At 44.7% G+C, this 26,278-nt stretch overlaps 1 protein-coding gene across 4 annotated transcripts in view; it reads left to right on the top strand.

Annotated features, from left to right (window-relative positions):
- Positions 1-1,412: 1,412 nt before the first annotated feature.
- Positions 1,413-26,278, top strand: part of MYH10 (myosin heavy chain 10) — a 99,346-nt gene continuing 74,480 nt past the window's right edge. For 2 of the 4 annotated variants that reach the window (XM_027742271.2, XM_027742273.2), the window contains exons 1-2: positions 1,413-1,846; positions 14,844-15,000. In XM_027742271.2, the coding sequence (XP_027598072.1) occupies positions 1,502-1,846; positions 14,844-15,000 (502 nt within the window). In that variant the 5' untranslated portion in view covers positions 1,413-1,501. The remainder of the gene's footprint in view (positions 1,847-14,843; positions 15,001-26,278) is intronic. The other 2 variants (XM_027742272.2, XM_027742274.2) reach the window with 1 other exon arrangement.

Genomic DNA, 26,278 nt, shown 5'->3' on the forward strand with positions numbered 1-26,278 from the left:
TTCGGGGTTGGAGGCTCAGCTGTTAAATCTATGGGCTTCTTGAGCCGGGTGTAGCCTTCCTTGACTAATATCTTTATTTTCGTGGTGGAGGAGTCCAGCTATTACTGAACGTGTCCCCTCAACGATTCCTTCTTTCTTCATGGGAATTTTCTCTCAGAGGCTCTTCTGAAATACTTTTAATGTTGAGTCATCATATCTTGATTTGAATTAAGCTGTCTGTGGTAACCGGGCTGCTCCTCACACCTCGGAAGGGTTGGGTGACTTCACGCCTGCTTTACATCGAAGTTGGACAGTGTAACAAATCTCTCTGCCGTAGATGGAGACACAATTATCCTATTTAATTACATGCTCTGCCAAGGAGGGTTGGGTTGCCAGAGCACGTGCTGTGGTAGGAAAGGTGACAAATGCAGTTTGGGAAACCTCCCTGGTTTTCTTCCCAAGTTGACCTTTAGGTTACCTGGTGGAAAAAGCTGATGTAACATTCTTCAGCAGAGGAGATGTCGCATGTGTGTGACAAACCAAGATATTTAACGTGTTACCAACCAAGATGTTTGATAGCCGGAGTATGAGGGGTCAGGCTTGACCTTTCTGCTCTCGGGGAGTTCCAGATGAACCCTCCAGCTCCAAGAATCCTGGCTGTGACAGCAGAGCCCAGGGAAGGGGCAGGGCCCTCTCTTGGATAGAGGCAGGTAAAATGAGTGTGCAGGGGCTCTTGTCAGTCAGCAGTTTTTCTTTCCCCTTCAAATTACCCGTGGAGCTGTTGGAAAATCCAGCATCAGCCCTTGCAGTGTCTTGAGCCTCGAGGTAAACTTGAGATCTGGAGACATTTTTTTTGGATTATGGTGATGTCAGCGCTCAGGACTGAGAACAGGAGCAGGCTGTGGAAATGGAGAGTCTCATGTTTTTCAGGAAGAATATGATCAAGGTTTAGCTGCCTTAATGTCTTGCAGAAACTCCAAGTGTCCTAAGTTCTTGTCTGTAGTTGAGAATCCACATTTTAAAACATGTTCTGGTTTCTGCAGCCAGCCACCCAGTGAGCAGATTTATGGTTTTGTATCTATCTCTGTATTTTTTTTTTCACTGTTCCCTTGCAGCTGTTAGAATTTTTACTAACAAAATTCTGCTCAATTTGCTCTTCTTCCTTATCTCAGTCCAGGACACAGGGCTGTGATTTTCCTGCTTGCAGCTCTCACACGTGCTGCAGTGTCTCACCCTGGCTGGTGCACACTTAGAACCAGTTCATACTGGCTTTCCTGCACTGGGTTTGGAGGATACTTTTGTCTGGCAGTTGGTTTGTGCAGGGCTGCTGTGTGAACAGGGGCTTCTCCAGACTCTGGGAGAGAGAACTGATGCTGCTTCTTCCAGGGAAGATGCAGATATTGGTGATGGATCATTTGACTGCTGTGGCACTGCGTGGGTCAGAGCGTTGTTTGTAACCTGCTCTTTGCTTTTCCCTCTCCAATCACAGGGTAACTGAGAGAGGGCACCTTCGCTTCCCACCATGGCACAGAGGTTGGGACAGGAGGATCCAGAGAGGTACCTCTTCGTGGATAGGGCTGTGATCTACAACCCTGCCACCCAGGCTGACTGGACTGCCAAAAAGTTGGTGTGGATCCCCTCGGAGCGCCACGGCTTCGAGGCAGCCAGCATCAAGGAGGAGAAGGGGGATGAGGTGTTGGTGGAACTGGCAGAGAATGGGAAGAAAGCACTAGTCAATAAAGATGATGTTCAGAAGATGAATCCTCCCAAGTTCTCTAAAGTGGAAGACATGGCAGAATTAACCTGTTTGAATGAAGCCTCTGTATTGCACAATTTAAAGGATCGCTATTACTCTGGGCTCATCTATGTAAGTACTAATTATTAGAGTCATTCTGGGTGCTAATTCAACTGAACTGTCCTGGTTCCCATCCCTTTGCTGTGTGAAACAGAGGGAACGGGTCACATCTGTGATTTGACAGCCTAAATACTTGTGTCCCTGCCATTTACATTAGTCCAAAGCCTTTTTCCATGCTGTGTACAGGTCAAGGACTCTGTCATAAAACAAATGATATAATTCTGTGAGTGTCTTCTAGCAACAGGATGTGAAATGGCAGCTCCAGGGGCTCTGCTTGTGCTGCTCCTTGGAGCACTTGTCTCACGTGCTGAGCTGACCCAGTGAGCAGTGGCAGGTTGGTGTGAGCTGAGGGAGATGACAAACCCCCACTTTGCTGAACTGCTGTGTTTAGTTGCTCCTGTGAATGAGCACATGTCGTGTTTTAACTTGCTGCATATTAAAAGTGGCAATAAGAGGCCCTGCTGTTAGTTAAAAGCTGAAGTTGGAGAGTGCCGGGAGTGCAAAATGTCTTTTTGGAACTGAATATCAACATAGTGGCCAGGAAAGAATGCGTTGGAGTGCTTAAAATAAACCAATAAGATAAAGCTTTTTTTTTTTCCCAGTGGTTTTGAAGCACTAATTGAACATCTGGCTTATCACCATCTTGCCCTAGAGTTGGGAATCAGAGCACTGTTGGTGCTGTCTGACCCTGCTCCTCCCTTGGACACTGTCCCAGGTCTTTCCTGTACAGTTCAGAGCAGCTCCTGGTCTCTTGGCAAACTGGTGGCACAGTGATTTGTTGGGTCAGGGAGTCATGAAAATCTACAAGGAGACTTTCTGTCCTAAAAGGAACTGGAACATCTTAAATGCTTGGTTCACTTTAAAAACACTTGTCCTGAAGCTTAAATCCATTTTATTTAGTCCTGCAAGTTGGCTCATTTTTCCCCTCCATCAAGGTATTAATGGAGGTATCATTTAATTTTTTGCTTGGTAATGTTTGGACTTACTAAAAATTATATGCAACTTCAAAATCCTTTGTTTTATATTTGTTCTTCTTTGTCAGCTCCCTCTGTGGGTTTATGGTTTTTGCCCTTCCAAGGCCTTAAACCAAAGTGTTTACAGCAGAGCTCAGTGAAAAATACTTCTGGAATGATTTCTGCATTAGGAAACTAATTGGATAATAAGTAGGGACTGGATTGAAAACTAAAAGTAAACAAGGTTGATAGGTCAAAAGTTTTCAGTCTGTGTATCAATGCTAATGATGGCTGTTATGAAATTCATTACAGCTCTTATAACCCTATTTCATTGTGAAGGTTAAAAGCTGAGGGCCTTAAATGTCACAGCAAACTCTAGTCCAAGGACTGCACAGAGTAAACACAGCCAGAAATGGCTCTGGAGGATGTGTGAGAACCTGTCACTGTACACACACAGGGGATCCAGGGCTGTGTTACTCTGGGTGGCTGACAATCCTCCCTTTCTGAAGGACTGGCTGATCACATATGTGGAGTTTGTGGTACTCTGCAGGTGATATACCTTTTTTTTTTTCTTCCCCCACCACTTCCCAAAGGTACTCCCTGCTTTCATTCTTTCCCTGTTGAGGCAGACTCTGGAACTTGGTTGTTGGCCTTGTGATGCTGCTGCCACAGAGGGGGATTAGTGCATCTGACTTCTCTGCCCCCAGGCTGGAGGGAGTTGGTTGGGATTGAGGAGCTCATGGGTTTGTTGGCCTTTACTGGAAGGCTGAATTACAGGGACATTGCTGGAGGATGCTGCTGGTACCAAGAATAATGGCTCAGTGCAGCTGGAATAATGGCTGCTTGTCTGAAATTAAAGCTCAGCTTAGTTTTTGGAGGTGGGGGAAAGAGCAGTGGTGAGAAGTGTTGGAGTAAAGGCTGAATGCTGCACAGATCCACAGACCATAGAGAAACTTCCTCAAGAGCTCAAGCTGGGGGTGTTTTTAGTGTAGTTCTGTCAGGGATTGCTAAACCCCAGGAATGTGGCACTGCCATTGCTGCTGGCACAGCCCAGAGCCATTGCCTGCAATTCCTGCTGATGTTTGCCTGGTGTAAGGAAAAGAGCCAAAGTTAACTGAGCTGAAGTCAGTTCTGGTGGTTTGGCCACGACATGAGCTGGTTAAAGGTATGTTTTGATTTCCACATAGTACTCCCATAATAACCAAACTGAAATCTTACATTTTGGTGTTGGTCTCAGGCAGTTGAGGTGGAGGTGGTGAATCTGATTTAAATTTGCCAAAAGGCAGAGTGCAGTGTTGCCTTTCTAGGAAGTGGCAGGTGAAAGAATGTCAACTGAAGTAGCCACATTTCCTTTCAGTCCCTAGAAAGGAAACAACCAGTTGAGGGAGTTGGCTGGTGGGCCCAGTCATCTGTCTGTAATCTGCTGCTCCAGGGTGACTCTGCTGGAGGAACAGGGAGGCTGACTAAAGCTGGCTGGTGACCTGGGCAGTGATGCTCATTCCACCACCAAGAGTTTCATGTGACATCCAAGTAGGGATGGCCAGGAGCTTCTGGAACTTCTACCATCTCCCAGGCCTGCCAAGTGACCCGAGCTGGGGCTCTGAGTCTCGCTACTGGGCCGTGGGAGATGAACACAAATGGAGAACGTGGAGGATCAGTGGCTTGGAAAAACGTATCAGTGCTTGGTCCTGTCTTTCTGTGCTCTGTTCATGACAGCACAGGAGATGTAAAGGCAGCAGGACTTGTATAAGAACTGCTGGGAAGGATGGTTGTGTGTAAACTGTAGTGATCCCAGTTTTGTTTTGGAGATGAAATAATTTCTTGCTCCACTTCTACCATTGCCTGTTCTGTTGCTTGCCACAAGATTTGAGTGTAACAAGAATATGTTATAAACATTCTTTCCTAGAGAAGCTGTATTACCTTTGCAGCAAATCCTTTTGAATATATATATTCTCTCCCTATATATATTTTAATCCCTGAGAATGGGTAAATCTGTCGTTATGACTTTGTGCACTTGGACTTTTCTCCTTAACCTGTCAGTGAATCTGAGTCCTTGAGGTCTCTGCTCATGTTTGAGACTTGGTTTTCATCAAGCACGAAGTGCTGGTTCTGTGAAGGTGCAGCCACCTACAGCAGGTGTTTTGTTTGTTTTCTCATTACTTTTACCTTGGCTGTGAGTTTTCACTCTTTGTTGTGTTTCATAGCTGAACTCTCCCAAATCTTGAGCTTTTCTAGGGGTATCAGCATTTCTTATGAATCATTTGAGCCACTGATGCTCTGAATTGGTCTCATATCTCGCTGGAGTGGCAGCTTCTTGTGTATTTTGGTTACTGCATATGCCTGTGAACTGTTGATTCTTCAGCTTCATGTAAAACTGGACTATTCTGCCTGCCCTGCTTTGGAGTGGCCAACTTTAATCCTGGCTTCAGCCTGTGTTTGGTGATATCCTTCAGCTGTAGATCAGGAACAGGGGGTAGTTCATTGGAAGGGCACTCAGGAGGAATTCCCAGAGGGTTTAGGAGGTCCTTTGAAGATTTGGAATAAACATGATTTTGCTCAGACTGGTTTTGTGGTGGTGGTTGAATATGCCATGATAAGCTGAGTTCCAGATCCCTTTCTGGGGGTGTTGCTTTAAGAGAGGAGTCTAGTTCTAGTCAGAAGTTTTAGGTCACCGAGGGCTGTAGCCTGAGTGAGGAAACATCTCTCTTTGTACAAGATCTGCATGTAAAATGCCACTGTGGAGGCTTCTAGGTAGATTTTGATTTCTACTTAAGTCAGCAAAAGATGATCTCATGGGTGGGGAATAGTCTTTGACTCAGACAATGAAATGGAGAAATGAAATCCCCTGGAAGGAGTGGATGTTAGGAGTCTCTCAGCCTTGGAGGCTACTGAGTTTCAAGACCCCCCCCCTTGACTTAATGCTTTGTCACAAGCTGTGATAAGACAAGATTGCTGCTCCAATAATTCTCCCTGTCAGTGCTTCAGGAGCTTTGGGGTTTTCATGAACCAACTTCCAAGCTCTTCCTGGTCCAGTGTGGCCTTTGAGTGTGGGAACTCCCGGGCTGGGATTTCCAGCCTGCTGTGCTGGGAGCTGTGGGGGCTCAGAGCAGCTCTGCTGTGGCTCACGGGTCTGTGGTGCCAGGGGGGGCTGAGCCAAAGCTGCCTCCTTCAGCTGCAGTCCTGGGAAAAGGGAGATGCTTCAAATGGGTCTCTGCTGTTGGTGGGAAGGGTTGGGAAGTGGCAGAGGAGATAAGGAGGAGGATTTAGTCTGAAAATAGAGTGCCAGGAGGACAGATGCTGCACTTGGCAATAGACAGGGGAGATACTTGGGTGCTTTGGAGAGCTACAAATCGAGTCTGAGAGCTGCTAAGGAGTTTTTGGTGTAGGAAGAGGTGTTTTCTCCATCTTGATACCTTTGCACTTCAATATTAACAATGTATTTATTGGCTTCAGTCTATTCAGAAAAGCAAAGCTCATGTACAGGCATGTCAGTTATGTTCAAAATGAAGTTTTTACTCAAAGTTTACTACCTAATTTGACTCATGGCTGATCTGAAGGAAAGAATGGTGTCAATAATTTTTAAAAATATGTTTAAGTAGTTTTTTACCATTTTGTTTGTGAGGGACTGTCTGGTTTGTGTGCAACTTGAGAGTCCTCTTCTTTCACTTCAGAGCAAGATGATTCTCTTTTCTTTGTGAATGTAATTTTGACATAGACTATTCCTCTTCTAGAGCTGCAAAAAGCAAAGTTGTTCCTACTCACTCTGTTATTTCAATGCTTTGTTAGGCAGCATTCTGAATTTTGAATTTCTAAGTCATGAAACATTAGACTGGTTTGGGTTGGAAGGCACCTTAAAGCTCATTTCTTTCCAACCTCTTGCCATGGTCAGGGTCAGCCTCCACTAGTCCAGGTGGCTCAGAGGCCCCATCCAACCCGAATATTAAAAAAACCTATGAAAAGCATTTTTTTTTTTTTTTTAATCAAAATACAGGTAGTGGATCAGGAATGTAAGTACACCTTATTTCTGCTTAAATGGAAAGCAGCTTGTTCTTGGTACTGCAGACCCTGGCTGGAATTGGGATGAATAAGCTGATGGCTGTTAACACTGCTAAGGCAGGGCTGGGTGACACTTTTCCCAGCAATTCAAAGCTCTGCTTGTGGTCAGCACCTCTTTTGATGGCAAGAAAGACCCTTCCATTCCACTTTTAAAGCATATTTTAAACTGAAAAACCATGAACTTATGAATATCTTGTTAACAGAAGTATTTTGGCAAACCCAGATGGGTGCTCTGGATCACACACTGGCGGGGTGGATCCTGTGCAGGTTTGGCACAAGGTACTGATTTTCCAGAGAAATCTGACATATCCAGATTGCAGATGGCTGTATTTTAATGGGCTGACTGGTAAGTGCAGGTGAAATGTCTGAAAAGTTCTGGGATACACAACATTTTGCCCACTCAATGGGTCTATAAACGTTTGAGTTTGATGATCTTTTTAAATTGAAAGATTATCTGGGAGGCTCAGAAGTCTCTTGTACAGTCAGAAGTTCCCACTCCTGTACCCACTGCAGCAGGATGGGATGAAGGAATTGCTCACTCAGATGTGGGGTGTAATTAAGCCACAGTAAAAACTAAGATATTTAAAATCCAGTGGGCTTTATAAAAACCTATTTAAAAAAATGTTACTGTTGCCACATCTGTTGTAGGCCCGGCTTTCCTGGAGGAAGTCCCTTGCCCACAGTTGATGGTGTGGCTTTCTGATACCCCCATAAATCATTGGAACTGCTTCTTAACTACTTCCTGACCTCGTTCAGTCAGGAGGATTAAAATGAGCAGAATTTCTCAACCACTGGACTTGTGTTCCCCTGCCTCAGTCTCCAGGTGGCCTCTGGCACATGTGGGTGGGGTGGGATGTTGGGGAGCCCATGGCCTGACTCTGGATGCTCAGGTGGGGAGTTGGAGCTGGGGACATGGACCTGAGACGTGTGTGCTGTAGGGGAGGTCGAGTTAGAGCTGACTGGTTGTGCTGCTCCTTGAGGAAGGATAAAAAGCTGGTGAAGCCCCTTGAGGAAAGGGTTACGTTCAGCTCCAAACTCCAGTGAACTGTGCATTATCTTACCTGCATGCTCCTCCACGTTTAATTTTTTGCAGAAACTTTGGGAAAAGGGTTTTGAAGCTGTTTCTGTGAGGCTGAGAGCTCCTGGAACCCTCCTGCTGGTTCCTGCTCTCCTTGCAGATGACTGCTGGGTTTTTCTTTCCACCAGTGAAGAGGAAAACGTGCTCACTATAGTGCAAGTTAAAATACTTCAGCAGGTATTTTTCTGATAATTGCAAGTGCTACCTCTGTAATTGGCCTGCAATTCTTTCTTTCAATTTTAATGTACTTTCCATTTTACTGGAGCAGAAGAGGGAAAGAATGAGAAATATGCCACAGTCCCCAGTTCCAGAGCCTGCTGTGGGTGGGAGCTCTGGTAACACTGAACTTGTCTATAAGCTATTCCTTCTGTTAAGCTGCTGCCTCCTGTGAGGCCAGAGTGTAACCTAGAACAATCTGTGGTATTACATAAGCTTCTGTGTTCTAATTGCTTTAATTTTCCTGCTGGTCCAGTTGGGAATGTTTCACGTTACTGAGCGTCAAAGATGGGTATTAAAAGAAAACTGCAAGAAATAGTGTTTGTTGCTTGATTCCATCTTTTCCTTGACACAGACCAGTCACTGGATCTAATACCCAGCATGTGGCAGAAGAAATGCTGGGCTTCACACTGGAAGTGTTGCTTTGACACAAGAACTTGTTTTCACATCGACTCTTGATTTTTTGGAAGACTCACAAGTGTGATTAAGTTGAAGAAGCTCTTTGCAGGGTTTCAGTTTGTTAGAAATCTCAGAGGGACTGAAGGGAAATCAGTCAATTCCCTCCTTGCCCTGAGGCAAGAAGAGCTGTGAAAAAGTGCATGTTCTTGTCAAATATTCAGTTTCTGTAAAAACAGGTAGCTTACTTAACAGCCTGAAAAGGAGCAGCAGTTTGGGTTCTGGACTCCTGTTGAAGTGCTGCTCAGTGGAATGCTTTGTGCTGCAGGACAAGCTGTGTGCCTGCACCAGAACTCATGGTAGCCTGTGTAAAGCTGTTTGTAGAGCAGTCAAGCTCCAACATGCAGCTGTACAGGAGCCCTGTGAAAGGATATTAATACTCCTCTGGCCCTGGTGCAACCTCAGATCATGTTTTAGCTCTGAGCAGTTGCTGTGGCTGAGGCCGTTCTGTCTGAGTGGCTGTGACCCTGAGCCTGTCTGGGAGAGCTGGAGAGCTCACTGAGCAGGGTAGAACCTGCACTGCTGATCCACTGTGGGGTTTTCTCCTTTGAACACATCTCCTGACAGCTGTCACTGTGAAAATACAGCACTGGTGAGCCTCTGTTCAGCTCCAGCTGTAGAGAGTATCTCCAGACAAGTCATCCACAGCATGGGCTGGGCTTTGTCATGATTAGCTGGTGTATGTGTTGTGCTCCTTGCCTTTCTCACTCTCTTCCTCAGTTTTCCTGAGGAACAGTGGCTCTTGTCCCCCAGCCTCTCTGACCTGAGGTTCCCACTACTCCACAGGGGATTCCTTACCCTTGATTCCAACTTTGTGGGTACTGTTGTTTGTTGTGGTTGTTTATTTTTTGTTTTAATCCAGCAGTTTGGGCTTGTACAGAGATGTCTGGGTTATTTTCTAGGTTCTTATCTTGGCTGTCCCCTGGCCAGGGAGACTGGGGGTGGTGGTTGGGGGCTGCCCCTGCCCTGAGGGCAGCTGGGTTGGAGCTGGGCAGGGGCAGAGAACATGTCCCACCCCAGGGCACAACCTCACCTTTCTCCTCCCTGAGACTGAAGAGCTGCCTGCCCTGCTTTGAGGCTTGAATTTAAGATTGGATAACTTTAGGAGAAAAGGTTCTACGTGGGAAAACTATATCCAGCTCAGAGAACTCAGTAGGTCCTGGAGTGTGGAATGGGGGTCTGTAACCTCAGGAAGGGAAGCCAGGCAAGAAAATGCTACAATGAGGCAATTTATCAACCTGGAGAATGTGCTCTACTCCAGTAGTTATGGGATACTGCTTAAAACATGTAATGCTTGCTAGGCTGGAAACTGCTGGTTTCTATTTCAGGTAATAATGAGAGATGTGTAGATGTTTACTTACTTCAGCTTAATTATTGATGTAGTAATAGAGTAAATCTGTCAGTTTTTATATCTGAAGAACCGGAGATAAATGTTGAGCCTGCATGCTCAGGTGATGCAAACTGATTGTTACAAATTCCAAAACTTTACCTGCATCTTTCTAATGTGGTGCTTTAAAGGGCCTTTTGATGTTGTGGCAGAAGAAACCAAGCTAACAGTCATAACAGCATGTTCCTGGATCCAGGAACTGCAAAGCTGAGCTGTTAATCCAAGGAATCGTCCCAGGCTTTTGACCCTTAACACCTCCATCTGTGTCTGCACAGGGAAGGTGTGATATGGTTTTAAGGGCAGACAGGCCAGGAAAGCCCACACTCTGGATTTAGAGCCTGAGCTCCCACGTGCTTTCACCTGGGAATCACACACTCTGCTTGCCAGTTGTTCATTTAATGCACCTCTCTCTCAGGCTGTGGGAATAAAATACAGTTTTCAAACAGGCCAGGCCAGGAACCTGAACTCTGCAGTCTGGGACAGCTCACCAAAACCCATATTACTCAATGATAAACTACTGGATAAAGGCTGTAAGCATCTGGAAACCTTCAAACTCCACACTTAGTGTCCTGAGGGAGAGCTTGTGTACCAAACCTCTGTCAGAGCACTCCTTTACTGTTTGTCTCTGGAGCCTTGCCTGGAGTTTGCATTCACAGAGTCACAGGATGTTCTGAGTTGGAAGGGACCCACAAGGATCATGGCATTCAGCTCTGAAGTGAGTGGCCCACGAGAGGATCAAACCCACACCGTGGTGTTTTAGCATCATGCTCTGACCAGCTGAGCTCATCCCAGGTTATTCCATGTGCTGTTGCTGTTGGTTGGTCCTGCCTGCAGCCTGGTCCTGGCTAAAGCAGCAATGTGTGTTTCAAGCAACCAGCTTGTTCCCAGCTGATCCCATGAGCTCAAGGTGAATCAGCACCTCTACTTGCCTCTCAGTTCTTAATATACCTGTCAGCTGAAAAATGAGTGAAGTCTGGTTCTTCCTCCAGACTGGGTGGTTACTGGAGCTTGTCAGTGCTGATCCCAGCTCTAATTCCCATCAGACACTTCCATCAGAGTCCATGTGCTGCAGCATAGTATTCATTAAACAGGGTGTCCATTTATTTAAGCCGGTGTGCAAGTTCTGATAGTTCTTCCCATGGCTGCTCACCAGGAAGCTTTATGAGGGGTGTAAAACAATCTCAGCCTACTTTTCATGTGTTCAGTTTGCATGCAAAAAGCCCTTGCCTGAAATCTGCTGCCTTGGGTACAGTGATGTACTGTGAGACTTGAAGTTATAAAATAGCTCTATAAGATTTTTGTACCATTTACCTCCCTCCCAGTTAAATTTGGCTCAATAAAACCATCTCTTCTGTGTTTCTCTGCCTACCAAGCCCTGAACACAGCCCTCCAATATGTTCAGACATTGCTTTCTGCAATAGATGACGGTCAGGAAATTTGGGAGCTGTGTGGGAAAGCTCAGCTCCATCTTCCTTTCAATAAATTAGGGCTGTGCAGTGTGGTGGTGTTTTGGAGAAAGTGTGATTTTTAAACTCTGCAGGGAGAATGAACTGGGTGGCAACTGTGAAGGGAGTCAGGGTGTTGGAGTTCAGGGTGCTGTGTGTGGGGAGCTGTGTCGTGGCACAGACTGAATGGTCTGGGATAAAAGCCACTCCTTTAGGTTTAGTTTCAGATAATGAACCCTAGCACTGGTGAAAGGTAGAATTTTGTGCTTCATAAGGTCTAATTTGTCCCTGTTCAATACAGAGCCTCTTAAATTAACCTTTTTCATTTGCCCAGGACATTTGCTGGTCTCCTCTAGATTGACAGTTATGTTGGCATCGTTGGGCTTTGCTTATTCTGGTCCTTCCAGGTTCACAGGTCCATCCAATTCCTGCTTCAGGAGAGAGTCTGGAAAGGCTCCCAGGTTAGGGATCATCCATACAGGTCTGAAGGATTGTTAATTTTATTTTTATAAATTATTACTTCTTTGTGTAGCTAAATAGTAACATTTACTCTGTGTCTGTGCTGGGGAAATAAAAGGTGCCAAAGTAACTGGGGGGAAGAGAGAAGGATCATCTTCAAGCAGCTGTTCTAGCCTAACACTTAAGGGTTTTTTCTTTAATTACTTATCAGTTTATTCATGTCAGGGGAAGGGCAGTGATTTTAGGTATAAAACAACAGCTTTCTGTTGGGAACATAAAAGGCCAAAAGAGGTGGTAAAAGTTTTGGATGAATTTGCAGAGCAATAGAGTATTGCTTTTGAAAGAGTGACTGTAATGTAGCTGGTTTATTCAACACCACCCTTAGAGCTTAACCAGTCACTGGTTTGGGAGTTGCTGTCCTTGGTAAGATGAGGAACAGGTAAACTGGAAGTCTGTGAAGCTGGGTGGGTGAAAACCAGAGCAGGCTCAGGAGCGCTGGCTGGGAGTCCAGAATCCTCCCAGAGGCATCTGCTGGATTCTGCACACGTTGGTGCCATTACACTGGTCAGGGCTGTGTGGGGACAGGTCTGAAGTGGACTCTGGGTGTGGGGATTCCTTTGTCTGGAGCAGATCTCCCCCAGTAACTCGGTGTGTCATGGGCTCTGGCTGCACTGCAGGAGCACAGCGGAGGTGCTGCTCAGTGATCCTGAGCTGGGCTCAGTGGACATGTGCCTTTTTCCTGGTTATCCATATTTGAAGACTAGACTGGAAACCAGGCTTGTGGTAGTTCTTGATGCCTCTGTGTCACCAGGAGTGATGACAGAGATGTGTGGGTGCCCTCAGCTGAGCACAGGGAAGTTGGCTGGCCAGGAATGGAGGTCCAGTGCTCATCAGTTAATTGGCTCCTTGGCTGGTTGTACCACGCTGTTAAAATAACTGTCCTGCCTTCCCTCTCCCTTTCAATATCACCAGTGATGAGGAATAAGTTTGGGCAGGGAACTGATTATTACCAACCCTTTCTTTTTGAAATTTGTCTTCAGTTATATCCAGCTTGTTCAGTTACTGCAAAGGGGCTGATGGTGGCAAGAGGGACAGGGGTAGGACCATGTGGCTGGAAAGGAACTGCTCTCTTGCCAACAGCCCCATGTTATGTTGAGTTAATAACTGATAAGTTGCTCTTTATGCTTGGATCAGTTGACCTGATAACATCTGTGTCCTTTCTCTTGGGAAATAAATACCTTATTTAGATGGTAAGGCCCTGCAGTGCTTATCATCCAGCAGATCTGCCCAAAGCACAGGGAGTATTTTCCTGTAAGGACATAAAATGTCCCTATGTCAGGACATCTGGCATAAACCCAAGTTCTTTTTCTTTGCTGATGGTGCTCCTGGCTCAGTTCAGAAATCACCTTCTGTTTGTCTTTCCAGAATCCCTTTTAGGTGCAGAAAGAACAGGGCACCATTTCCTTCAACTAAAATCTTTTATTCTTAAAAAAAAAAGGCAGATCAGAACTTTCAGCTACTGTGATGATACAAATGTAGCAGAAATACTTTTTAAAATTGACTAATATTATAAAAATCATGAGTTACCTGCTCAGTATTCTGGGCTCTGAAGAGCTGTTAATGCTCTCTGCTTATCCTCCGTTCCTTCTCTCCTCCGTTCCTTCTCTCCTCCGTTCCTTCTCTCCTCCGTTCCTTCTCTCCTCCGTTCCTTCTCTCCTCTCAACCTGCAAAGGTAAGAAGCATGGTTTTCCTGACATTTTCAAAGATACCTCCTATTTCTGTCAAACCTGGTCTCTCCTGCCCACGTTCCTGAGCTGGGAGTTGCACTGACCAAAAAGAACACACTGTCAAAGCAGGTGATGAGGTAACGGTGAATGGAGAGGTTTTGCTTTCTTTAGAGCCCTCAGTTTTAGTTGCTGCTGGAAAGGCAGAGCCATCCAGATGCCTTGGATTAGGGAAACTCCCTGGGTGAGCTCTGCTGTGTGCAGGGTGTCTGTCTGGGAGCTCAGCCTTTGATCCCGAGCCAGACCCTGCTGGTCTGTCCCTCCCACAGAACCGAGTGTCAGTGGCTGCCTCTGTGAGTTCTTCTGCCATGGCTGTTCCCTGATAACTTCCTTATAGCTAACTTGTGTGGAGCAGAGCTGGAGCTGTTCTGGAGGAGGTGATACTTGGATCACAGGGAACTGTGGCCCTATGGGCATCTCTTCAGTGTGGGCTCAATTCTGTAGCACTTGAGGCGTGTTTTGATTCAAAAAAAATGCCTCAATGAGAGTCAGTGGAATCAGCAGTGTACAGTCTGTGCTGGGTGCCTGGATATTCTGGGAGTCCTGGTGCTTGTGTGGAGTGTCAGCTCTGAAGGCAGGCTGTGAGATGTCTGCAGTGCCAGCTGCCAGGCTGTCCATCAGCTGGGCTGGGATGGGGAGGGAATGACCCCCCCTGTGGGATTGAAAGGGCTGATGAGCAGGAAGGACATACAGATATGAGACAATAACAGCACAGCAGAAACAGGGGTGGTTTGAAATAGGCTTTTCCCTCATTCAGATTATTTAATAGAGCAGTGGAGATTATCAGTTCCTTCAAAAATGAAAATACCCTGGAATGCACATTTTACCGAAGGAGTTGAACATCAAAAGGTGTCCATAAACCCTGAAACTTGGCAAACGGGAGGGAGATTTAAATGTCTGTGGGAAAGAGATCAGATGCTCCTCTTCAAATTTACCTACGCTTATTATCTTTAAATTACTTTTTATGCAGGTAATTAAAGAGCCTTTTAAGAGAACTAGAAACTAATAATTTGAATATAGCATGCACTTTGAGTTGCTCTACAAAAAGGACCTCAATTTTGTTTTAAGATAAATATTACAGAACCTGTGAAAAAAGCTTTTTTGTTCTTTATGACTCTATTTCAATACTGTTTACTAACAGAAATGTTTGTGTTTGTTTTTTTTTTTTTTCCCAGACCTATTCAGGGCTGTTCTGTGTAGTTATAAATCCTTACAAGAACCTCCCGATTTATTCAGAAAACATTATTGAGATGTACAGAGGGAAGAAGCGCCATGAGATGCCACCGCACATCTATGCGATCTCCGAGTCTGCCTACAGGTGCATGCTGCAAGGTAAGGGCCAGCTAATTGGTGCTTAACACTTAATTGGCAACTCTTTAACGATCCTACAACCCTTATCCAGCTACACAGTAATTTCTAACGCAATCAGAATCTTTTTTAGTGCTTAAAGGGAGGGGGAGAAAACGGTCTTTGTGTGACTCGCTGGGGCGCAGCAGCAAAGGGACACTGACTGGGCTCTGGAAGTTGTAGCTGAAATACTTTGTTCTTAAAAAAAGAAGGGATAAGATTCATGTCAAAAGATGCGAGTGCACTGGCTTTGGATGAAGGAAGAGTGAAAGAAGTGTGATTGAAAAGGGAGAGCTGTAGAAGTGTTGTTTTGGCAGCTGACAATCTGAAGTGACAATGGAACAACAGTGTGTTTGAGTTCAAAAAGAGGTCGAGGAAATGCTTAACCTTGAAGGAGGTTTTTTTTCCTCCAAACTGATATGTGTCATGTCTGTAGTAAAATAGAGAGTGAGTTAGTGGGGGGCTCATGCTTTGAATTTTGGCTTTAATTTTGTGCTGGACAAACATGAAAACTGAATCTGACACCATCTAAATCTGTTGAAACAAACTCATGTCGAACTTGCAGAGTTGCACTTCTGACATAGTATTTTGGAAACACAGCTCATACTATCCGATATTGATTCCTTTTAGGGGCCTGTTTACAGATATGGGAACACCAGCATGTTGTATGTAGAAAAGTGTGTGTAAAGAGACAGGTCTGTGTTTTCTGCTGTAGGTGTAGATGGTCTGGAAGGAAGGTAAAAGCTGTTTGACCTAGTTCACACAAACTGAGAAAAAGCTGTTTCTGCTACCAGGTTAACCAACCACTTAAATGTTAATCTTCTTTTTTAAAAGCAGTTTATGCCTTTAAATAAGTCACATCAGTCTTTGTTTCTTCAGTTGTGACTTTGTCTCTGGGGCTGCTTAATAATAAACTGCAGGTTGCCGAGTGCTCTTTCACCCCAGGACAGCTGGGCTGTCACAGTGGGGTGATGCAGGGACAGGCAGCAAATTGGGGCCACCAAGAGTTGTCCTGCTTCCCAGTGGATATTTGGGACTCTGTTTTCACATGTATTTGTGAAAGAAAAACTCTGACCTCTTGACAGGAACAGCTCTAACAGCTCAGGTCAGAGGACCCCTAATAACGACCCTATGTGGAAGAACAGAGCAAACCTTAAGATTATTTTATTGTAGCAGTCTCAAGTGGTTTGTGGATAAGGGCCTCCCTCTCTGAAAGCACAGTATCTCTTGAAATTATCTCAAGAACGTTTGAGAAGTTCTTGAGACAAATGTCCTCTAAAAAAGTAAGTCAATGTCAGTAGTTACCACACTGCAGGTGCTCTATATATTTGCTCACATACTGCTGGTACTGATTCGTGTCTCTGGGGATCTTGCTACATGGACAGATGCTCCTATTTTTGGAAGATGGAATTAAAAAAAATTGACATAGTGGTATATGTTTGGTTACAGGCCTCTTTTCTTTCCTTACTCGTGCATGGAGGTTTATATTTCGTATCAACTCTTTGTCTGTGTTTGCTTTCTTTTTGATCTCGATAGTCTGAATTCTTTTCATTTGAAAGAATGAAGGCATAGATTGAAATAAGAACAGATGAAACCCATGCAATGAGATCCATTCATTAGGGAATAACTTGTTTAAGCTTAACTAAATCTGTGTTTCTAGTGCCCTTCACCTGTATGGAGCTACTCCCTGTTTATTTTAGGGAGTGTTTGCAGGAGCCCCTGGACTTCTCACTGATGGTTTGTGTCCACAGTTGCATTGCAAGGATGAGTTCAAACTCTGGAACAGACATAAACGATGGGTTGTGGTGAGGGTGACTGGTGTTTGTATCAGGTGGGGTGAGTGGAGAGCCCTGGCACTGACCCTGCTCCAGGCTGGTCCCTCTGTGCTCCCAGAGCCTCTGGATGGGCCCTGATTAGAGAGAGACACTTGGGCACATCAGGGAACTGAATGGAAATCTCCATATAAATAAAACTTGCAGTTAAAACAAGTGAGGTTTTCTAGAGCACCAAATAATGCTCGTCTTAACAGTAGCAGGTTTTTTAAAATATATGTAAGAATTTTTTTTCAGGGAGCATCTTGGATATATGAAGTGCCTTTGATAGTCTCAGCTTTTGATGTGATTTGTGACCTCACCATTAGTATCTGTGACAGGGTAAGAATTTTGTTGCCCATAAGCTGCCAAACAATGCATATTTCTGTGTGTTGGTAAGACAGCACTTTTTGAAATACATTCTTGCTCATGTAAACACAAATGCAGTGTCTTTCGTTACAAATGACCACTGGGAACAGTCCCATGAAAGCTCCTCTGAGATACTGGTTCCTAGTTTTTCCTGAAGTTTGCTGAGTACTTATAGCTTTATATGTTTACTCTTAAGTACATCACATTATTCCACTTATTTTCTGATCAGCAGTGGCAACCCAAGGTCAGCTGCTGAGGGTAAGGAGAGATGGGTTTTCCCTGCCAGCCAAGTAACTAACACGATGTACAAAATGTCTTTAATCCTCTAACTGTGCCTTATGTTTTACCAGGCATTCAGTCTCTAATGAAACAGCAAAGGTGGATCAGAAACTTCTGGCTGGTAGAAATAGGTCTCTATACCAAGAAGTATCTGGATTAATCAAAATGCTTCAGATTAAATCATCAGAGATCTCTGCAAGCATTTATTTGCAGTGCAATCCTTGATCAAAATGCTTTTCCTGATAAGTTACTAACACATATTTATAAAACTGTTCTACAGTTCTTATCTGTGTTTGTAGCTGCTTTGGGAGATAGAGATGGGCTGGTAAAGAGAGGGGTGGGGGAGATGAGTTTTTCCAGTGTTATTACAAGTCATGTGTTGCTGTTACAGTACATTCATAGGCTGCTTTTGATATGGATGACTTGTGTTTCCAGTACTTGACATCTGAAGTTTAATTATTAGGATTCAAACCTGAAGTTGAAACCATAGGAATGCAGTTCCTTTGGATAATACGACCTTACCCTTATAGAAATATCTTGGCCACTAATTTGGATTAATGAAAGTGGTTGGCTGGATTTTCCTGGCTGGTTCAGTGGTGTTTTCTTCAGTATAATCATGTTTACTTTCCTTGCAGCTAATCACAAACTACTCATTTTCTGGGTGTTTGTGAGCTTTGTTTACAGTGATTAACAGGATACCTGGACCAGAGCTGTGAGTCAGAGCAATCTGATTTCTTAAAAGACAATTTTTCTGTGCAGAGAATCGGGCTCAGTGAGTAAAGTTTCACTCAGTGTCTTGATGATTTTATGTATTTAGTTCAGAGCATGGATGGTCACAGCTCAACTTCCAGTTTCTGCTAATAAATAAAATAATATTTGCGTTTAAACAGGAAAATGGAGATTTCTGTTTAGATTATGAAAGAAAGGTTTTTTGGTGAGCAGAAACTGCTGATCTCAATAGTTACTCCTTGTCTTAAACATTGCTGGAAACACTCCATTTTGTTAAACTGGAGGTATAAATGGATCCCTGCCCTTCTGCTCTCTGGTAGGAAAAGCCTGTAGGGAAACATTGTGAACTGCCAACCATCAAACCCTGCTCTGTTCTTGGCCCCTTAAAGAGTTTCCTGTCTTGGGGGGACCTCTGGCCCCTCGGGCTGCCCAGGTCAGACCTCCCCCTGCCCTCTGGGGAGGGGAACAATGGGCTGGAAATCAGGTTCAGGGCTCGTCAGACACGGAGGGCAAAGGGGCAGAGCTCTGAGCAGAGAACACATCCAAGGAGCCAAGTTTGCCGTGGTGGAAAGGGAATGGTGTTCCCTGGAGGTGGAATGAATTGGTGTGAGCTGCAGGAGAGGGAGGAGCAGAATTGTTTCTCAGAGTGTTGCAGATGAGCACTTTGGGGAGGGGGCAGCTGTGATTCACCAGGGATTTGGGGCGAGTTTTGCAAGGAAAAGCAAAACTCACTCATGGCTCGATCTCAGTGCTGCCTTTTCTGTGAGGCTTGTATTAAAGCCTGGGTTCAACGTGGTCTTATTTAAAACAAGCAAGACTTAGACTGCATTCTAGTTATGCCAGTCAGGATTTCTGTCCAGGAAAAGACTCATTACCCAGTGCCTTGACCGCACAGATAATAACCTGCAATTCAGCTTTACATACTGGATTTCCCCTCTCTTTCCCCGTGTCATTATTTTTCAAAGGGCTGCGGTAGGAGGGTGTAACTTCACAGGTGGTTTAGTGGATTCCTCCTGTGCTTTCCCTTCATTTCCCTAAGGAGATGTTGGAGCAGTGAGTGCCCATATCCCAGAGGCTCCAGGGGGGATGGATTGCTTGGCCCCGGGCAGGAATCAAGCCCAGCAGTGAGGAGGGCTGGCCTTGGCTCCACAAAACAGTGCTAGGCTGAGTTTTTCACAGCTCCTGGACAGTTGACATGGTCATAAGGAATTGGTGTCCTAATCCCTTGACCTTAATTCTGTTTGGTAATACAATTTGCAAGACTTGCTGGTGTTCTTCAGTCCTGCTGAAAATTATTGGCAGTAAGAATTTGTCATAGATTGGGATTTTCTTTAAGGAAATGAATTCTGTAGGTCTGACAGCTCATCTGTGACTATATTTTACCAGCAAGGGAGACTTGATTGTGCAAAAGCAGAACTAATAAATTTTTCTATATTCCTTTACCATACTTCACTTTTCCCTCCTCCCTTCCAGTTTCCCCACTGTATTTCTAGAGGAAGTATGGCTTTGTTTTATGATGCCTCTTTATTCATTGGTATGAAAGTGCTTTAGAAGAAAGATTAAGGGAAAACTTGTTGGCTTTTTGCTACTAAAGACCAACTTGGCTGCCAATATTACTCTGGTATAATTATGCTTAGTCTCTCCTTTTTATCCTGTTTCCCTGAGGACATCTTGATGAGCACCAAATTAGCACTGATATTTTGGGACTGCCTTTAATCCTGTTGCAGAGAAGGTTTATCGGAAACAGCGTAATACACTTGGTGTTGGAGGAGCCGGAACTGCCTACAGGTGCAATACTTCTCCCTTAAAAACATCATATTGATCCATATTTGTAGTTAATCTTGATTTAAGTCCTCCCTTGGGGGGCATATCCACCCCCAGGTACGGAAAATAAGAATCGAAACTAAAATATGACAACTCTTTTCTTCAAAGGCCTATTAAATCTTCAAATGGAAGAGGAAAAAATTGCTCTGAGTCTAAAAAGCCTGGGAGTGATGGCTGACATTCTCTGTGTGAGGAATATGTGGAACCTGATATATATGCCATTAATGTTCTTGGTATTTTCATTACATCTTGACTTACCAAAAGGGGTCCCCGAGGCTTTTTGACTGGTTACAAAGTGCAGGAGAACCATCTCAGCAGAACTGGCTGCTTGGGAAATGTCATGGCAAGGATTTATAGGTCTCTTTATTGTTACACTCCGAGCTCTGGGTTTTCACTTTGTCCAGTCAGGCTGTGTGGAATATAAATACTGAGGCAGCAGTAACATTAGCACCGAGATTGGCTTGTGTACAGGAGGAGTGTAACATACAGTGGCTGGGGGAGGGAAAGGGGTTATTGAAGCAAGAAATGAAGTAGAAAAAAACTGAAACAGTCTCCTGCCTCATTATTTTTGAATTTGAAATAAAGTGAGAAATACTTCTGTCAGCTGAACTTGTTTTGCAATATTCCATCTCCTTCCCCTTGCTCTTCAATTCTGTCTCTTGACATTAAACCTGTGTGCTCCAGAGACTGAGCATATTGTCATGATTTAAATGACTGCACCTTGCTTGGCCATCTGTGAATGGCATCAGTAGCAAGTCCTTAGTGGACAGACTCAGTTGAACTTAATTTCTAGAACTAGGTTATGGTACCCTATAATTTCTTTTTCTTATTTTTTTTTTGTTATTGTTGGAAAAGTTTAATGCTCAGTTAGTACTTGACAACAGATACTGACCTTTGGCCTTCTCTGGGTCAAAATGTGACTGGATCCCTGTTTGTTGGGGTTCAGCCTCAGGGCTGGGCACTTAATTAGGCATGATGATGATATTTACAGTGAGCAACTCTCTCCTTAAGGCTCAGTTGCTCAGAAGTGTTACTTGAAGTGGTTGACATAATTTGTTTTTTTGTCTAACTTCAGTAACTTTCTTCTATTTAAAAATGAGACAGGAGTGACAATTACATAAAGAATTCTTGGTTTTTTGTGTGTCTTGGCTGTTTTCTCCCCACTTCTGAAGTGCAGCTCTGAACAGAGGAGCCAGTTCCATGGGTTTTTTTTGGTTGATATTCTGGGCATTCGGGGATGACTTTTAATTTTAAAACTTGCTATGCAAGCTGGCCTCATAATTGAATTGTGACTGTGCCTACAGACAGGAATTCAAGCCTAAGTGCATCCAACTTGGGAAATCATTCATGAGATGAATCATTTCGTGCGATTACTCAGCCCAGCACCTGCTTCTGCAGCAAAGCTTTAGTTGAAATTAAACTCCTTTTATTTCTAGGTAGTTGTGAAATGGATAATTCGCTTCTGCTTGGCTTAAGCCTTCAGCTGACATGCACAGGCAATAATGCCTGGATGTAACAAAAACTTAAATGTGTTCTGATCCTGACAGCACGTTGGCCTGTGACAGCCCTGCTGGGTGCTGCTGGTGTTTGTCACCGGTGTCTGCATTCCTCTGGGGGGCTGAACCACGTGTAGCTGTGCCATAACTGCTGCTGCCAGCAACTGCAGGAGCTCCTTTTTCCTCCCCCATCCTCTTGACTTCTATTTCTTTGTTATACTCTGGGAAGGAAGCAATAAGCAGCAGAGTGATGTTCAACCCTTAGCAAGTGGAGAGAACTGGTGAGAGGCTTTGACCCCAGGATCACATCACCAACACAATGCCAATTTATATCTCAGTATGTCTCCAGCTTCCTTTCTCTTGTCCTGACCTGCTCTCAGGTATTGGCTGCTTAGGGACTCCTGCCAGACTTGGTGTGCCTTCCCCAGCCATTCAGAGTTGCAAGGTTTTGTGCTTCTTAAGTACTGTTTCATAGCTCATGGTGATTAAAAGCTCGTGGCTTTGTCATTACTCTGAGGCATTAAAATTCTTCTTGTTCTGGGGCTTTTTCAGAGGGATGGTAAAGCCATCAGGTGATGTGTAGAAGGAAAACCCAGAAAAAGCAGAAAAAAAGTGTGACTATTTCTTTGTGTGTCTGCTGTGAAGTTGCTCAGGGAAGTTCTCGTGCTGGGAATGATCCTTTGAGGAAAATACCAGGGAATCACTCCCAAACTGAAAGGTTGGTAAACAGAAAAATGATGGTAGCAAGCTGCAAGAACCAAATTCCTAATTTCAGAAGTGGAAGAGCTGATGGACTGTGCTGCATGGAAACATTTGGCACAAAACATTCACTACCAAAGCAGCCAGATGTGAGTTAGTGGGTGCCATCTCTGAGAGTCCTGCTCAGGTTTGGGAGTCTGGAGACCAGTATCATCAGCAGCAGCTTTCCAAAAATTTGACAGTGATCCTACCCAGAGGCTTGTAAGTAACTGCAGTGTGAGAAAAGGCAAAGAACTGGTTAAAGATTGGCCAATCTTGTCCATTGTTTCTGCTTTTTATGGTTTGGAGACCCTGGAACCTGCACTCATCTGCTTATGCTTCTTGTTATAAATGTCTTGCTTGGGACAGAGAGGGTGTTGTGAGGGGATTCTTGGCTCACATTGTTATCCAGGGTAGCAAAAACGAGTTTGGTGTGAAGAACTGTAGCTCAGAGTGTCCAAGAGGCTAAAGTAGGATGTGAGGCTCCATGTGACCCACAGAGCACTGCTGTGCATGGGGGGTGTGAATTGTGTTAGTGGTGTTGGAGCTGTTACTGCCTGAGTGGGAGCTGTAGGGATGAACCAGATCTATATGCAACCATCAGCCATGGTTGTAAATGTATAACAATATAGTACAACATATTACATTCTTTCTGTTTTTGTAATACCTAGACTGACAATACACCCCAAGCCCAGGAACAGGCTGGGTGGGAATGGAGTCAGAGTAGCCCTGAGCAGAAGGACTTGGGGCTTCTCGAGAAGCTCAACATGCCCTGGCCTTGTGCTCTGGCAGCCCAGAACCCCCCGTGCCCTGGGCTGATCCCCCAGCGTGGGCAGAGGGCAGGGGGGGATTCTGCCCCTCAGGTGAGACCCCCCTGCAGAGCTGCTCCAGCCCTGGGGAACAGCACAGGGAGGACATGGAGCTGCTGGAGAGAGACCAGAGGAGGCACCAAGAGGATCAGAGGGATGGAGAGAGCTGTGATTGTTCAGCCTGAAGAAGAGGAGGCTCTGGGGAGACCTGAGAGCCCCTTCCAGTGCCTAAAGGGGCTCCAAGAGAGCTGGAGAGGGACTTGGAACAAGGGCCTGGAGAGACAGGACACAGGGAATGGCTTCCCACTGACAGAGGTCAGGGGGATGGGATATTAGCAAGAAATTTTTGGCTGTGAGGGTGGGGAGGCCCTGGCACAGGTTGCCCAGAGAAGCTGTGGCTGCCCCATCCCTGGAAGTGTCCAAGGCCAGGTTGGACAGGGCTTGGAGCAACCTGGGCTAGTGGAAGGTGTCCCTGCCCATGGCAGGGGGTTGGAATCTCTGAGGCCTTTTCCAACCAAAGCTGTTCTATGATTTTCTCTTTATCTGCACTTTGTACAGCCCTGCCCTGCCCTGCTTTGGGTGCAGAGGAAATGGGACAGGACACGTTGGAAAAACAACCAAAATGAATAAAACTCAGTAAGGAAATGATAATTCAGGTCAGATGTAACTGAGGTCTAAATCTGAAGTGGCACAGGGAGAGGGTGATCTTCCCCCACCCCATCTCTTCCTATGCAGGAACAAAGAGTCATTACTGGAGATTTGCAGATGACGTGTTCAAAACAACAAAAAGAAGCAATTTTTGTAACAGCATTGCTGAAGTGTGCTAGTCTGTGCCTCAAGATATAGTGGGGGCTGAAAGGCTGTGTGAGAAATACATGAATTCTGAGGTTAATGGATTGGGAAATTGCAGGGGAATCTGATGGCTGACATGAAAGTCTTGTGGGGATCATCCTTACTTGCTATTTTTGGTCCTTGCTGTTGGTGTGAGATACTGATTCCAATTCTGTGTGGTCTGTCTTGCCCTGTGAGTAACTTTAGTTTGTAACCTGTGCATAAAAGTGATGTGAGTGAAATGGTCATGGCCTGTGTGTTCCTAACACTGGAGGGTTGGGGTGGGATGGGTTCCTGTGCCCCTCCCTGTGCAGGAGGGGACAGGTAGGAGGGCAGCAATCTGCTGCCACTGGCTTTTTGGAAGCTCTTGGCACTTGGAAACTGTGGCACAGTTGTTAGTTTATTATGAGTACATGGAGCTTAGTTAGTCTGTATTCAGTGGTATTTCTGAAGTGTTCAACAGGCCAAGGAGAGGCAACTGGTAAAATGTCATTGCATCTCTTTTTAAAGCAGAAGTTGATCCTGGTGACATTCAGCATCTCAAATGAAATACAATTAAAAGATGAGGTTTAGTTTTTCTTCACAAAGCCATGGGGGAACATTGCCTTTAGTACAGGAATGAGTTCACAGTAGTTACTGGGTCAAAAATTCCTAGAGTGATTATCCTCTTTCCTGTATCCTTGTTTTTCACATACTTGGCTGGAAGAAAGGTGGCATTAGGTGCTGAAAATGGGTGGGGAAGGGTTGTTGGTGGGGAGGTGCTGCTCCTTTTTCCCTTCTGCTTCAACAGGGAGATGTTACCCCCCCTTAGTGCAATATACACTTGGTTATTGATGGAAATAGTATTAAAACAACAATCAAAGGCATTTGGTAACCAGTGAGGGTTTCTGAGGGAAGGATTCCTTCAGTCACCAGCATATCTGTGTGAAACTGCAGGTTGGGTAGTGTTTTGGACTTGCAGGAATTATGTTTGTGTCAGAGCTGTGCGCTCAAGAGAGAGAGAAAAGGGGATTTTAAGGATTTCCCCCCCGTAAATAATGTAAGGAATATATGATGCATATGTTTAGATGGCAAAGGGGAGAGGAAAATGCCTGTGTTTGTGCACAAATGCATGTGAACAAAAGTTCTTTTGACCTTAAAGAGCTAAAGGTCAACACCTTTCCTCCAAAGGAAAGGAGGTCTGAATATACCTGTGACTCTTCCTTAAAAGCTGGTGGATGGATTTATGTTGTGCAATTTCAAATTGTTGTGCTGAAATAGAGTTTGAGCACTTAGTGGTGATTCAGGCACGAGAGGGTGGGAATGTGGTGTTTGTCCTCTGACTTGTTGAACTTTAAAAACTATGCAGACTCAAGCCTAAACCAAATCTGTGTTTAAAATACAAGAAAGAGGAATCAACTTGAGTCTTTTGAGGAAAGGATTTTAGTATTTGAACTGTCTCATCCAAGATATCCCTTCCCACCCCCTCCAAATCTTAATTGTAGACAAATGTTCAGCTTGACCACACAGCACATGAGGTGGGTTGTGCTGAACTTTTCCACGTTCATGTGGTGGCCTCAGCTGTAAAGTGAGGGAAGCTCATGAGCTTTTCTCTCCTGAGGCTGTTAACAGTGGCTTTTGCATGTTCTCTTGGGAAAGTGCTTTGGAACTTCTTATGGTGCTCAGTGCTTGGAAAAGGTAGTAACTTGACCCCAGTGCTGAAGAGCAGAGGTGCAAGGAGTTCGTGCAGCAAATATGTGACTGAAAGTATTGTCACATAACCATTTTTGTCAAAAAGCTTGCTATGAGACTGAGAAAATATCCATCAGGAAAATGCTTACACATTCTCAGCGTGGGTATTGCTGGGTGGTGTGTTGGAATCACTGGTGGATGTGGTGGTGGAGTGATGTGGGAGGTGATCCAGGTCCTGTCCTGTGTGGGACTGAACAAAAAGCCAAACCACTGCCCCTGTGGTGTTGAAGTTAAAAAGCCTGGCTCTGTACTGCTGTCATATTTGTTGTCTTTCCGAACTCGTGGAGTTCAGGCACGAGTTGGAAAAGAGGCCACTGGAGTGAAAGTAAGCTTCTGTCCAGTTTTGTTAAGTGTTTTGTGTTTGCTTATTTGTTTGAGAAGGAGAAGAGCAAAAGTTAAATGAGTGAGCTTAAATGGCAGATCTTACAGTTAAAGGACCTCCTTGAATCATTGTTTCAGTTGACAGTGTAATCTTTGTCTAAACAAAATTATACTACATGGGAAGTAGAACAACTTCAGCAGGATTGATGGAGGATGGAAACCACTGCTATGGTGAATGCTCTGTAGTCCAAATAAACCTTCTCTGGCCTCTGGCTTGCCAGCTCCTACTAATCTTAGGTTACTGCTAAGCAGAATGGAAATAGGA

The sequence above is a fragment of the Pipra filicauda genome, unplaced genomic scaffold (assembly GCF_003945595.2).
Source record: "Pipra filicauda isolate LSUMZ 115617 unplaced genomic scaffold, ASM394559v2 scaffold80_size11013439_pilon, whole genome shotgun sequence".
Classification (NCBI taxonomy): Eukaryota; Metazoa; Chordata; class Aves; order Passeriformes; family Pipridae; genus Pipra; species Pipra filicauda.